The sequence below is a fragment of the Oncorhynchus kisutch genome, linkage group LG19, assembly GCF_002021735.2.
Source record: "Oncorhynchus kisutch isolate 150728-3 linkage group LG19, Okis_V2, whole genome shotgun sequence".
Lineage (NCBI taxonomy): Eukaryota > Metazoa > Chordata > Actinopteri > Salmoniformes > Salmonidae > Oncorhynchus > Oncorhynchus kisutch.
Window position 1 is genome coordinate 40643868 of NC_034192.2, and position 15756 is coordinate 40659623.

At 42.8% G+C, this 15756-nt stretch overlaps 1 protein-coding gene across 6 annotated transcripts in view; it reads right to left on the bottom strand.

Moving 5' to 3' along the window:
* Positions 1–15756, bottom strand: part of LOC109864828 (E3 ubiquitin-protein ligase RNF130-like) — a 120801-nt gene that overhangs the window by 65973 nt on the left and 39072 nt on the right. Inside the window, exons 1-2 of one of the 6 annotated variants that reach the window (XM_031798109.1) lie at positions 14830–15004; positions 13806–14267 (exon numbers count right to left, since the gene is read on the bottom strand). The exons of 1 other annotated variant lie outside the window; for it this stretch is intronic. In XM_031798109.1, coding sequence (XP_031653969.1) covers positions 13806–14073 — 268 coding nt within the window. In that variant the 5' untranslated portion in view covers positions 14074–14267; positions 14830–15004. Of the gene's footprint in view, positions 1–13805; positions 15009–15756 lie in introns of those variants that run through there. 4 more of the 6 variants (XM_020452810.2, XM_020452809.2, XM_020452811.2 and 1 more) reach the window with 4 other exon arrangements.

The window sequence follows — 15756 nt, forward strand, 5'->3', positions numbered from 1 at the left end:
TTAAAAATGAAAAGCTCAAATGTAGAGTCAATAAGGATTCAACATATTTGTTAGGTCAAGCCTAAATAAGTTCAGGAGTAAGAATTAGCTTAAGCCACACACGTTGCATGGACTCACTGTGTGTTTAACATGCTTTTTTTAATGACTACCTCATCTCTGTACCCCACACATACAATAATCTGTCAGGTTTTAGTCAAGCTTGAATTTCAAACACTGATTCAACCACAAAGACCAGAGAGGTTTTCCAATGCCTCACAAAGAAGGGTAGGTGGATACAATTTTTTAAAGCAGACATTGAATATCCCTTTGAGCATGCTGAAGTTAAGAATTACACTTTGGATGGTGTATCAATACAACCAGTCACCACAAAGAATACAGGCACACTTAACTCAGTACCGGAGAGGAAGGAAACCTCTAAGGGATTTCCCCATGAAGCCAATGGTGACTAAAACAGTTAGACTTTAATGGCTGTGATAGGATAAAACGGAGGCTGGATCAACAACATTGAAGTTACTCCACAATACTAACCTTACTGACAGAGTGAAAAGAAGGATGTACAGAATGCAAATATTCCAAAACATGCATTCGGTTTGCCACAAGGCACTAAAGTAATACTGCACAAATGAGGTAAAGTAATTCACTTTTTGTCCAGAATACAATGTGTAATGTTTGAGGCAAATCCAACAACACTTTACTGAGTACCACTCCCCATATTTTCAAGCATTAAGGACTGGGGACCTTTTCAGGATAAAAAAGAACGACATGGAGCTAAGCACAGGCAAAATCCTAGAGGAAAACCTGATTCAGTCTGCTTTCCGCCAGACACAGAGATGAGTTCACCATTCAGCAGGACAATACCCTAAAACACAAAGCCAAATCTGCACTTGAGTTGCTTTCCAAGAAGATAGAGAATGTTCCTGAGTGTCCAAGTTACAGCTTTGACAAAATATTCTGTACTTCAAAATCTAGGGCAAGACCTGAAAATGGTTGTCTAGCAATGACGACAATGAATTTTACAGAGCTTTTTGAAAATAATAATAGGTAAATGTTGCACAATCCAGGTGGGGATAGCTTTAAGAGACGTACCCAGCCAAGGAAATACCACCGGCCAAACCTTCTAACCCAGACGACGCTGGGCCAATTGTGTGCCGCCCCATGGGGCTCCCGGTCACGGCTGGCTGTGACACAGCCAGGAATCGAACCTAAACCACACAGAAACTAATTTCACACATAACAACAAATGAAACGGTGAGGAGTGAACATTGTTGGTTAAGGGCTCGTAACTAAGCAATAAAGTGTCAGTATGATGGGGAAGAAAGGGGAAGATTGGGTGAGATAATGAGCGAGTGGAAGCGAACTATGCATAATTATATAATCACCAATTGTGAATGAACAGTGTCCCATTCTATAATATTGATCTATTCTAATTATAATCTAAAAATAAATTTAAAAAACAGAATGATGCGCACTGAGCATGTGCCCGTGCCACCACCAAATTAAATGATGACAATGCTGGTGACAATGCTACGGGCTATTATCAGCACAAAATATCATCCCAAAGAGCTGGCCTTTACATTCCAAGCATAAAACATCAGCAACCCACTCACCAGCTTTCATTGTTTATGTGACATGGGCATGCTCCGATTGATGCCATTGCCTAAAGATGCACACCATTTAAGCACGAGCTGACAATAATTTACATTTTTTGACTGCTGTCATACTGATACATTCATTATAATAATTTATTCCGTGCTGATTTTCACTATTTATCAAGCACACTTGGTGCTTAAAGTGATGTTTAGGCTACTTATGTTTTCATCATTTGACCGTGCGTCATTATAAAAAGATGCTCTTACCGCGTTCCAACACATGTTCTGTTTCATAGTTGTAATATGTTCAGGTCCAGAGGCCCAGCGGTTCTACTGTTAATAGCAGAGACCCAGCACACAGAGGGCTGATAGAGGCTGGGCTGATTCAATACAAGGTCAAAGACATTGATTGTGTTTCAGAAAGGCTAGGAAGGAGAAGCGAGTGTTTCTGCTTGTTTCAGCGTCCTTTCTTGTTCCCGTAAACACTCAAATCAGCACTGATGGATCCCTGCATTAAAATACTGTAATGTGAGCTTGTGTGAGTGAGGGTGTGTGTGTACTAGGGAGTGGTGATTGATAGTGTATTCTGTGAGTGAGGTTGTGTGTACTAGGGACTGGTGATTGATAGTGTATTCTGTGAGTGAGGGTGTGTGTGTGTGTTTACCCCTCTTTCCCTCTGGTGCATGGTGGCGGCATGGTCCGTATCCTGTAGGTTCACCTTCCATGGACACACACTCAGAGACAGACAGTGTAACATTCATCAGGCTGCAGTGTCAACACTAGGGAGCAGATGCTCACTGTCCCCGTAGGAATTACTCTACATGTGTGTGTGGCTCATTGAGTCAGTGCTGGCATATATGTGTGTATGTGTGTGTGTGTGTATTATAGTTGAGTGCATAATGAGCAGTTCGTTTAAAAATCAGATAATTTAAGAGAGACAACACAGAGCGCACTCTATCACGTACGTAACGTTATCATTAACTAAACATATTCACCAATTGAATCATACACAGGCCGTCAAGACTTAACACACATGCACAAAACTAGCAACCCAAATGTGCCCCAAACACAAAAGAAGTGCATACTTCATACACAGCCTGGTAAAACGTGAGCAGCAGGTCAATAGCTCTTAGGTAGAGCGGTACAGTACTTGACTGTTCACTGTAAAAAGGCCGCAGTCAGGACGACTTCTATTGACTTCACTCAATGCCGTGAGAACCATGCCTGACGTTCATTTTAGCCTAATGAACAGGCACTCATTCAGGAAGGATGATTTAAAGTGGCAATCTGTAGTTCAAACAATAGCAAGTGCCACCCTGCCATTGATTTGGTAAAGAGCTGAGGGATGGGGCAATGTAACCTCAAACACAGACAGAGCTATGGATACAAGGACGGACTATCTATGATCTAACAATTAAAGTTAGAGGCTATACAGTGTTTGTTTACAAACAAATGAGTAAAATATATTCTTCAAAAATCAATGGGTATACAGTGGGGCAAAAAAGTATTTAGTCAGCCACCAATTGTGCAAGTTCTCCCACTTAAAAAGATGAGGCCTGTAATTGTCATCATAGGTACACTTCAACTATGACAGACAAAATGAGAAAAAAAATCCAGAAAATCACATTGTAGGATTTTTTTATGAATTTATTTGCAAATTATGGTGGAAAATAAGTAAATAAATTCATAGAAAATCCTACAAATGTGATTTTCTGGATATTTCATTTTCTCATTTTGTCTGTCATAGCTGAAGTGTACCTATGATGACAATTACAGGCCTCATCTTTTTAAGTGGGAGAACTTGCACAATTGGTGGCTGACTAAATACTTTTTTGCCCCACTGTACATCATTAATTCAAAAGTCTAAAAATGGATGCAGCAAATGCAGGGTGTGAGTGTGTGTATGATGTGAACATATAATGTATAACATATAATGTATAACATATAATGTATGGGGGAAGAAATGCACACAAAATGCTAGTTTAATCTAGATAAACCGCCTTCCAGGCGAATTTGGGCAGATTCAATGTAGCCACTATCGTTGGATTGTCAGCACTATCACATTTCTGAACATTTACACTGCCTTCAGAAAGTATTCATACCCATTGACTTATTTTGTTATCTTACAGCCAGAATTCAAAATGTATTAAAATAATTTCTCTTCTCACATCTACACGAACACCCCATAATGACAAAGTGAAAACACGTTTTTAGAAATGTTGCAAAATGTATTGAAAAATATAGAAAAATCGAATTTACATAAGTTATTCACGTGTGTTTCTTTTTAAATCATTTCCAAACAATTGCACTCACATCTGTAGCCATGAAATGCTTTGAAAAGCTGGTTATAGCTCACATCAACACCATCTCAGACACCCTAGCCTAGACCCACTCCAATTCGCATACAACGCCAACAGATCCACAGATGATGAAATCTCAATTGCACTCCACATTTCTCCAGGTGGGAAATGGAAAAGGAATACCTACCTGAGAATGCTGTTCATTTTCTACAGCTCATCGTTCAACACCATAGTGTCCTCCAAGCTCATCACTAAGCTAAGGTCCCTGGGACTGAACACCTCTCTCTGCAACTGGATACTGGACTTTCTGCAGCCCCCAGGTGGTGAGGGTAGGCAAACACACACCCTCATTTTACCTCGTACCCCTGCACATTGACTCCGTACCAGTAGCCCTTGCATATAGCCTTATTTATTTTTTCTATTTTTCTCCCCAATTTCATGGTATCTAATTGGTAGTTACAGTCCTGTCCCATCTCTGCAACTCCCGTACAGACTCAGGAGAGACGAAGGTCGAGAGCTGCCTCAACCCAACCAAGCCACAATGCTTCTTGACACAATGCCTGCTTAATCAGTACACCTGGCGACCGTGTCAGCGTGCATGCACCTGGCCCGCCACAAGAGTCACTAGAGCGCGAAGGGACAAGGACATTCCTGCCGGCCAAACCCTCCCTTAACCCGGACTATGCTGGGCCAATTGTGCTCCGCCCCATGGGTCTCCCGGTCGCTGCCGGCTGCGACAGAGCCTGGACTCGAACCAGGATTTCTAATAGCACAGCCAGCACTGAAGCAGTGCCTCAGACCACTGGGTGGCCCTAGTCTTGGAATTAGTAAAACAATAAAATATATTTTTTTTTTAAGCAAATGTCTTACTTTTGAACTCTGCATTGTTGGGAAAGGGCTCGTAAGTACGCATTTCACAGAAAAAGTAGTAGTAGCAGCAGCAGGGGTAGCAGTAGTAGCAGTAGTAGTAGTAGCAGCAGGGGTAGCAGTGGTAGTAGTATTAGGAGCAGCGGTAGTAGTAGTATTAGGAGCAGCGGTAGTAGTAGTAGCAGGGGTAGCAGTAGTAGTAGTAGTAGCAGCAGGGGTAGCAGTAGTAGTAGCAGCAGGGGTAGCAGTATCAGCAGTAGTAGCAGCGGTAGTAGTAGCAGCAGGGGTAGCAGTAGTAGAAGCAGCTGGAGTAGTAGTAGTAGTAGCAGCAGCAGTAGTAGTAGTAGCAGCGGTAGTAGTAGAAGCAGCGGTAGTAGTAGAAGCAGCGGTAGTAGTAGAAGCAGCGGTAGTAGTAGTAGTAGTAGTAGTAGTAGTAGTAGTAGTAGTAGTAGTAGTAGTAGTAGTAGTAGTAGTAGTAGTAGTAGTAGTAGTAGCAGCAGCAGTAGTAGTAGCAGGGGTAGCAGTAGTAGTAGAAGCAGCAGTAGCAGTAGTAGTAGAAGCAGCAGTAGTAGTAGAAGCAGCGGTAGTAGTAGTAGTAGTAGTAGTAGTAGCAGCAGCAGCAGCAGGGGTAGCAGTAGTAGTAGTAGCAGCGGTAGCAGTAGTAGTAGCGGTGGCAGCGGTAGTAGCAGCAGCAGCAGCGGTAGTGGTCGTAGCAGTAGCAGTGGTAGTAGCGGTAGTAGCAGGGGTAGCAGTACCAGGGGTATCAGTGGTAGTAGCGGTAGTAGTAGCAGTAGTTGTAGCAGCAGTAGTAGCAGCAGCAGCAGCAGTAGTAGTAGCAGGGGTAGTAGTAGTAGTAGAAGCAGCAGTAGCAGTAGTAGTAGAAGCAGCGGTAGTAGTAGTAGTAGTAGTAGTAGTAGCAGCAGGGGTAGCAGTAGTAGTAGTAGCAGCGGTAGCAGTAGTAGTAGCGGTGGCAGCGGTAGTAGCAGCAGCAGCAGCGGTAGTGGTCGTAGCAGTAGCAGTGGTAGTAGCGGTAGTAGCAGGGGTAGCAGTACCAGGGGTATCAGTGGTAGTAGTAGCAGTGGTAGTAGCGGTAGTAGTAGCAGTAGTTGTAGCAGTAGCAGTAGTAGTCGCAACCCTTCCAGGGAAAAATGACTACCACATTGAACAGTTTTTCTCAGCGCTCTAATCATTTGCATATATTGATTGGGCCGGGTTTTAGCAAAATGTGATGTGTTTAGCTACATTTGATGGTTTTAGCTGCATTTGATGGTTTTGGCGCTTAGTAGTGACAATTAAGGTCTGTCTTTGAGGAATTGGCAGTTGGGGCATGCGCACAGGACAAGCACAGACCCACCCACACACAATGCTCCATACTGTATCAATGTCAGGGCTGACATTAGATGGCTAAGCCACCCTGACTTTGAAAATGATGAAGTTGGCCTACTGTTCAAAGAGGGAGGGAGCACAGTATTCCATCTCATATGAAGTGATGGGATCAAATCAAAAGCTTGCAATATACCCCAGAAAAGTTGCAAGTAAATCACTGTGTACACGACACATACACACAATATGACAAGCACAGAGCATAATGATGATTACCCAGAGTGCCTGAGGGTGAATGGTATCCCAGATGCCTACGCTGCCATCAATACTCATTAAATGGGTAGACAGTAATTAAGGGTCACAGAGTTTGTTTTAATCATCATTGGTATTCTAAATTTGGGACATTGGCTATAGTGGAAAGATGTGAATTGAACACCCACAGGCACTCTGGGGAATCAATGAGCAGAGTATTGCTGCTTGAAATTATGAAGTACTCTTTATTCTTTTCACCCGAGGTAAGTTAATATGAAATGAGTTGACCAACATTTGAACTGGTAAGCCAATTGGCAATCAAATTACTAATAAGCTGACTCCATAGATATTCAACCACTGGAGGCGTGGCCTTGCTCTCAGGCTTAAAAACCCTACATGCATGTATGGTAATGTCTCAGCGGAAACAATAGGAGCATTTGCACTAGCCCTTATCGCAAAGGGCCTTGAACACAGACTGGAAACCACCATTTATAGTGCACGTCACTACAAAGACAATGCTGAAGTTTTCAACGGGGTCATTTTCATTCCTACTAATATCTGAGCAATTCAGAATGTTGTTCCTGAAGCGCTTTCTTGGGTGAGATATTGAATCAGATGAAGAGTTGTGTGGGGTGACTCAGAGCAATGTTGCACTACGCAGTTGGTGGAACAGGAAGCTTGAATCTGACTGCTGCTGGTATCGTGGCGAGAGGTGCGTACGAATAGGGCTTAGGTGCGTACGAATAGGGCTATTAGTGAACATACTGCATCTTTACCAGAAGAGTTTTTCAACCAAAAAAAGCTCAAAAACGTTTATGTAATACAGTGTTTCCCAACTCCAGTGCTTGAGTACCCCCAACAACTCCAACAAAAATGTGTGCTGTTGGGAGGTACTCGAGGACTGGTGCTGGGAAACATATTACATGAGCTCACCCGACTCACCTGGCTCACACAGGGAGCCTGCAAGACTACACAGGAATAATATAGACGCCCTCTTAAGGACAGGGTCAAGGGAAGGTTATTATAGCCTACTTATTCACTCAAATAACCTTATAATTCAAAATTCTGGATAGTAATAAAGATGCTGGTGAGTGAGTGAGTGGAATTCTGTCATGAATGTCAATCGCTCGGGCATCATCCTGTACAAGTAAATCCATGGTTTAAAAAATAAAGTAGCAGCTCAGGGCACAACTCCTCTCCCCAATGTGACCTACCTGTTATGTGCATGTACTGACATGTGTAACTGATAGATGCGCGTGCGCACACACACACACACACACACACACATGTTCATGTTTTTAAAATGTACGTCAATTGTAAAGTCTTGTCTGTAATGCATTTTCCGTTATATATGTCGAACCCCAGTAAGACGAGCTGTCGCCATTGGCGTTGGCTAATGGGGATCCAAATAAATCAAATAACAAAAGGCTAACAAACGTCTGAATTGTGCAGGGCACATGGCATCCACCCTACCACAGACAACCAATTGGGACTTATTCAATATACCAACAATACCAAATGTACAGTACAGTACAACCCCAGTAAAACTCAAGAGAGATGCCGTTATGACAGAGAGTGCCATGCTGCTGCCCTTTGTGCTCACATTCATCTTGTCTCTGTGGCTAGTCTGGTGGGGCCGAGGCCATTTAACGGCACATTTTTCTCCTTAATAAAGCGGATGGAGCGTTCTGTTCGACTCACCACCCTTCCGCCAATCAAAAACGTCCCATTCGTCACCATCACTGAGGGCTTAGGAGACTGATCTCTCCCTCAATCTGCTCCAGGGCTTCCCTCACTCACATTCACCGGGCCTTAGCTAGCAGCACACAATAGAAATAATACGCTGCAGTCTAATAGCAGAACACTGGATGGAACACCACTACCAAGGTTGTCAATGGTCACCACTGACCAGAGTGTATGTTGTATGGTATTACATGTTACCACCCAAATTCCTTTTGAATATTAATTGTGTGATTCAGTAGATACTGAGAGAACGTTCACAAGGCATACAGTAGTACAGCTATAAGCAGGTCCTGGCTATTCTGCCGCCCAAAACTAAAATCTGTATTTTCCGGACGTTGATATCAGGTTCATTTTCAGTTCGGAATTAACAGAAATACATTTGAAACATTGAGAATGCTTATTTTCTGGATGTTTAAATCAAGTTTGAATGAAATTTGAAAAGACGTCGTCATTTCTAAATCAAGGCCGGTCCAGAACTGACAAAATCTGAACCACACAGACGTCTAGATTTGGGTCAAATCAAGGCTGGTCCAGACCGAACCAAAAACAAATGTCCATGGAAATCATTGCTGGTCTGGAATGCCCCAAACAAAGGCTACTGGTCTGGACAGGACAAAAAAAGACATCCGAAAGACATTGGTCTGTCCTTACTGGAATATAGGCCTGCAATAGAATTGTATGAATGCCCATCCATGTGTTAGGCCCACCATTTGTAAAATAGGCCATTGCATTGGCTTTACTAGTCCTGATTCCTGTGACTAATCATGTTGGCTACTTAAGCTCTGAATATCAGCTACCAATATTTGTCAAATAGAATTGTATTGGTCACATGCGCCGAATGAATGTACAGGGGTACGGGTTAGTCAAGGTAATATGTACATGTAGGTAGGGGTAAAGTGAGTAGGCATAGATAATAAACAGAGTAGCAGCAGTGCATGTGAAGAGTGTGAAGGAATGTGAGTGTGTGTGTGTATGGTGTCAATATGCAAGTGTGTGTGTCCGTGTGTGTGTTGGAGTGTCGGTGTAGTATGTGTCAGTGTGTGGTTAGAGTCCAGTGAGTATACATCGAGCCTCTGCAAAACAACAGTAATAAAATAAGAGGGTCAATGCAAATAGTCCAGTTAGCCATTTGATTAGCTATTCAGCAGTCTTATGGCTTGGCGTAGAAGCTATTAAGGAGCCTTTTGGTCCCAGACTTGGTGGTCCCCTACCGCTTTCCGTGAGGTAGCAGAGAGAACAAACAGTCTAAGACTTGAAGGCCCAAAAAATTGTCAAAGACTCCAGCCACCCCTCTGGAGTTAACCTGAGCCTATTTGTAATGTGTTTACATTGCATGTTCCGCTAAGTATTTTCTTTTTCGCTAAGATCAGCTAGTCAAAAATGTACATATTCAAACTTGAAACCATTGATCATGACAATTTAGCCAACAGAAAGAAACTCCTGGACAGCAGTTGTGAGTAGACTATTTGATCGGAGAAACCTGCATGATGTAAAAAGTATCTCTCTCATTACATTGTATCGCCAGCCTACAGGCTGTAGAAAAGGCCACAGACAGGATATGGTAGAAAGAGTATCTGCTACATGGTTTATGTTAGATGATTTTTATGACGGCACATTGGTGGAGCACCGCAGTGATGTATCTCTACAACAGCACCCTGGAGAGGCACGCTGGGAATGGGCAAGTGAAATATTTTTGTGCCCCTGTCTAACAGAATGAGCACTGCGTATCACAAGGCGGCATCAGCGCTCACCTAAAAAGCCCATATGCCACTGGTTGAGAGAAATTGTCATTGTTTTTGGGCAGATTTGTGAGGTTTTGTGTGTTGTTGGAGGCGTGTCTTGGTCAGTTTAGCTCAGAAAAGGTCACCCTCTTCAATCTGACTCCTAATCCTGCCTAATGAGTAGGCCGGCCTTGGCCATCAGTTGCTGTGCACAATTTCAAGTGTGGCAGCCTGTAAGGACAGTACAAATAACTGGGCAAGCCGACAGTTGTCCTTCCTTCTTCCCAGTAGCTAGGGAGAGTTGGTCGTCCATGTCCTGGGATGAGGCTAATTAGCCAACATCCCTACAGAGCCACGCATTGCCAGGGTCATTTACCACCATGTGTGCCCACTCAAGCACCTCAAATCCCTGGGCTCGGCAACTATGCAATGGCATAATAGGGTTTCCATTGACACATGGTCTTGTTGGCCAAGTATTTTTTACGTCAGGCCTCCATCCATCTGACAAGGCTGCTCTGTCTTAATTCTGATTGGATGTTAGTGGGATGCTGAATGTCTTGATAGGTTGGCTAGTTTCTGGAATGATTTATCATTGGCTGCTGAGTCAGACCTGTGGTAAGGAGAGACTAGTCGAAGTAAATGGAGCGTAGGAGAGAAGCAGCAAGGCAAGGATTCATCCGAGGGACTGCTCATCTTTATGGTTCGCCGAAGGGCTCAGAACAGCTTTGGTTCTGATCGTTTGATCTCCCCACCATATGTCTTCCGCCTCAGTCATACGGTTCCGCAGCCAGAGAGACAGAGAGCCATAGATGGAAAGGCAGGAAGTGCTAAATCAACTGGTTTATGTTCCAAGAGGCCCTGAATCTGGAGGAGGCTGGAAATCATGTTTTTACTTCTCTCCTGAAGTACTACCGGTACAATAAACCATTTTTAATTAAGGGGATATAAAAAAGGTTATGTGAGAATGTTATAAAAACTGTCCTAATATAAAAAGAGACCTGAATTAAACGGATACGATTGGTTTGACACCTCACCTTGAGTAATTTGACACTAACAGACCAAAGACAGAGTTCAAGGTTCAAAATATCAGCAGAGCGTAGTGTGAATTAAAATGTCCTAGGCACAACTAAGGGTCAAGGTTCAAAGGCTACAGACAAAGAAAGGTCAATGTGAAGAGTATTTGTACATTATAGGTGCTCTGATTCTGCCAAGAATCCAGTCAGAGTTTGATGATGCCAGGATTTTGTTACCATTTCTATTCATGTCCTCCATAGAAGCGACAGCTGGCAGCCACTTCAGCAGTATATTTGCCATTGTTATGAAGTCCTTACAATATTGGGTCCTGGTGGAGAACGTGTTACATTTCTTATAATAGCAGTCGGTAAAATTTGAGCACAGTATTTGGAAGCCAAGGGCCTGCAACACACCTAGCACTAGTGACTCTGCAAAACAGGTGGATGGATTGTTGGATAGATAGATAGATCGATAGAGTGATGGTGGGTGATCAAAGAGGCTTGATGCTGTAGTCTCATACTGAGGAACAGGCTACATTCGAATAAAATGTTACACGGGCAACTTCTACCTTATGCTAAGTCGTTTTGTTTCTCATTTCCTCAGCTATACGAACACAAGTGTCAAATGGAATGCAGGTGACTGCCAAAGCAAGGTTTTTTTTTCCAGTCAATAGCCATGCGATATCCTTGAAATCAAATGGAGTGCTGATGATAATTCCATCGAGTCAGGTACACGTGTGGTGCTAAGAGATTGATTTCTGTCAGACCAGCGGGGAAACCAATTTGATTTCAGTCCAGTAAACCCTTCAACAGAAGAACCTTATCATGACTAATAGCACTTCCCCGTTGAAGTGATACACAACAACAGGGATCTACCAAGTAACTATGGCCCAAGTCATACAAACTCAAGTCCATGTGTTACTTTGGTGATCATTAGTCCTTCCTTTGGTCATATGGTTGTTAACATACTGTTGGTGTTCCACTTTACCTGACCGGGGTTGGCGGTTAGACTATCACTGGCAGGGTTGTAGCACAGGTCACACCACTCCCCCAAGGCCAAACTGCCACTACGGCACCAGCAGCAGACAAAGGAAACTAGGTGATTGGTCATCAACCCGAGCGACACCAAAAACAAGGTAGAGTCAAGGACACAAGGCTAAATTACATTAAATCAGATTTCAACCAATTAAGTCATTGATAAAACGTTTGGACATTACAAGAACAGGAGAATTGTAACTACTTTAGGCAGCCCATACTGAAGTGTTACACTTAGGACAAATCAAAAGGTGCCTTCTACCCACAACAGGGATGACAACCGTAGTGCTGCTTTTCTGGCCACTTCAGTTTCCATAGCAACTACACACCTATCGTGTTCCATATCATCCTCCAAAGGGACGAGTAAAAGCCTTTCAAAGGGTATCCTTTTGTTCTTTGTGAGCAAGAAAGACAAATAACTGTTCAGAACAAAGTCCTTATGCCAAGAACAAAAAGGCAGAAACATTTTTAATGATGTTTACTTGCTTCCTCTTTCTTCCTCTCACAGACGTAGAGGATTGGTGAAGATCATAGGTTCACACCTACGACGCCAGAAAGATATGTCCCCCCCCCCCCCATTATTGACATAGTACATCCCCATTGGCCTTTCGCTGCAATACACATGCAACACAGTCTAAGGACCAGGACGATTCAGCTAAAACGTTTAAAGTTACCCACTATGTAATGTTCTACTACAGTAGCTTAGAGACCTGGTTAATGGTTGTTGGAGTAGGGGAGAAGTGGACCAAAAGAGAGTACACAATGTTCATAGCTATAGGGTGAAATTATGCTCAGTAATGCAGTCACACACACACACACACATTTAGTTATTTAGGGGACGCTGCTGTTTGGTGTTTACCGAAAGCTGAGGAGGGAGACACAGGACAGCTGTATCCAGTCTGTTTACCACAACCAGATTAACCCCAAGGCACTCAAACAAGCAGCTTAGGGAAATGGGGCAAATATGAGTTTGCACAGCAAGGAGAGCCAAAAAGCCCATGTGAGCTTACAGGTTAAAATTTGAACAGAGAAGTTACCACTGTTTGCAAATCTTGAAAATGAGATAGTGCTAGGTTCAGAACAAAATAGAATGTGAATGAAAATCTCCAGGAAGTAGTCCATGTCAGAGATTTATTTTAATATTCTGAGAAATTAGTTTAGCTTCGCAGAAACATTGTCTATTTCCAACCCGTGGCCCCATAACCGGGGCGGGAGGGGAAATGCGACTACTGAAGAAAGAGTGTGATAATATTGCATCGTGAAATAACAGGAAAATATTGCCGAAACAATAGGGCATTTATTAATCCAGCAGCAGTTTGGTAGAAGGCCCTTCAAAAGGGTCTTTAACATCACAGTAGTTTGTCACCGTGTGTCATTTGCTGAGGCACTGCATTTGTCTGGTTTACTGTGTGTGTCACTAGCAGAGTCAAATAGTTCAATGTTTTTATAGATAAAATTGCTTGACAACCTCAAATCTTGACCCTTATACTTTTAAATGAGTGTCATAAGATGTTAGAGGTTATAAAAGGCTTTTAGAAAATATAACAAAAAGGGTCTCTGTATGAAAAGTATTTCTCTCTCATTCACACACTGATGTTGATGATTACACAGATGCAATGTCTGGAACTTGAACATTTTATGGGAACAGGTTTCACTTAGAAGCAAAGTGTGTGCCTATGTGGGCAGTATTATTGACACCTTGAGTACAAGGCAATTCCTCAATATCACTCAAAAATACACTAATAGAGTACAAAAAGTAATGCATGCATTAATACCATACATTTTAACATGCATGCAATGATGCATCACTGCCGGTAAAAGGTAGGCTACAATGGATGCGTTTTGCAGTCAGCCGAATTCTTATCACAGAGCTGATTGGTCAAAAGACCAATTCGTTTAAAAAATATTTGAATTGTCTGCCTGTGTATAAGCAGCAAGTGTGGCACACTTGTGCCAACCTACCTCCATGATTCGGTGCAGGTGCAATCACGATTCCTTTCGCGTCCACTTTCGGTGAATTCTGTCCGTACATGCCATCGTCTTTGGTTAGAATTTGTTTAGGATTGCCTTTTGAGTCAAGTACGGTGGCATTGACCGTAGCACTAACATGGTCTTCCTTGCTGATGGTTTTGTCGGCACGGATCGACAGTATACATCTGGGCAGAACGAGCACCAACAAGACGACCGGGAGATAGCTGCATGGCGTTGCTGTGGTCCACCTCTTGGGCATCTTCGGAATGTCTTACTGTAATGTCCCCTTTACATCCAAGCTGTTATTCAGGGAATCGAACCACTCCAACGATTCCCCCCACACAAAAAAATAAAACAAGACAGAGGCTCGGCGTCTTCCGTGTGGCGTCCCGTCATAAAAACATGCTGTGCTCTTCACACAGTTGTCTTATTCCAATACATGTGTCGCCTACACTTCATTTGGAACAAAGCAATACATAATAATAAAAGCGCACATTACATCTGTAGGGAGACGAGCTGAAATAATGACATTAAATGACTTTGGGCAGATGACAATATCCTTATGTTATAATTTTCTTATTTGCTGTCAATTGCTTAATATTACAAGACAATCCATTTAACCTTTAATCGCATGAAAACCTAAGGAGAGCCCTTTATTTGAATATCATAGGCTCTATATTAATGTCAACTATAATGCGCATGTATATCGTTCGAGTACTTAGCAGGCTATCCCGATAACAAATACATAACCTTCTAATTGTAATGCATAGGCTATGAAAACCCTATAGACCGTATCCAGATTTTTAATAGCCGGCACGCTGTCTGAGTGGCAATGTCTTTCTAAAATATGCTAACGTTACAGCTGTCTATTATTGCCACAAGTGAACAGCTGTCATTACTGATTTGTGTTCACAATAGCGTGCCAATGATTGCCAGCTACCTTTGCTCGTAGCCACTAATGTCAAAAATGTTTCGCATTGATTCACAGCTTCGAAAGCCATGACGCGGTACATACCTTCTCCATTTCCTCGAACCAAAACGATATTGATACAAAACCTCTTCACTTGCTTTATTATTATGAACGTTCAGTGGCCCTTGCCATCAAAACAACGATAATGCGATTCACTCTCTGGTCTTTTCCTTCTGGATCCACACAGCGCAAGCGCAGCGCGACTTAGACGAGGACGACAGCTGCGCTTGTAGGCCTACCATCACGCCAACGTTCTCAATATCTGAAAAGACCGCCACCTGTAGATAGCCTTACAATCACCTCACCTGTCAACATTAATGGTACCGTTATTCAATAAATTATAGCCTACTGATAAAGCGTGGTTTGGTCACAGTGTCCCTCATATCCAATTGTAGGCAGTCAATTAGGTTAAACGTTTTCAAGACATGTTCTAAACTGGTAGGCTATAGTCTTATTGATTAGAGGAACCAATATGTCACTATCCTGCAGTGACAGGTTTATGCTATCAAAACCAAACTAAGCTATAAAGATCTCTTTATGTAGCCTAATCTTGTGAATTTTGAGATTGTATGACTGTTTTCACCAAGTCCAATTTCGGGGGAAAGGGAACAAAAGACATGACAATCATCCAGACAAGGAGCACCTGCTCAAAGATTATGGATCCCCTTCACACACAGTGTGTGTGTGTGCTACACTGTTCCAATCTGAACACAAAATGGCTTCCCTTGGTGTTCCACTACTTAGTCCATTTGCCACTATACCCTCTGGTCCCGCTCTATCCATTGTTGACAGGCTCTTGTATTTTCCCACCTGTGCTGTGCTCTGCACAAAAGCCAGTCGATTTAAAACTAACAGCCAACAGTAGACTCAGGATGAAGCGGGGGAGTTTGAGATGAGTCTCTCCAGTCCATGGCCAGTGTACAGACTTTCAGCCATTATTAAAATCATGACTAGGAGGAAGGACGTGGGAGG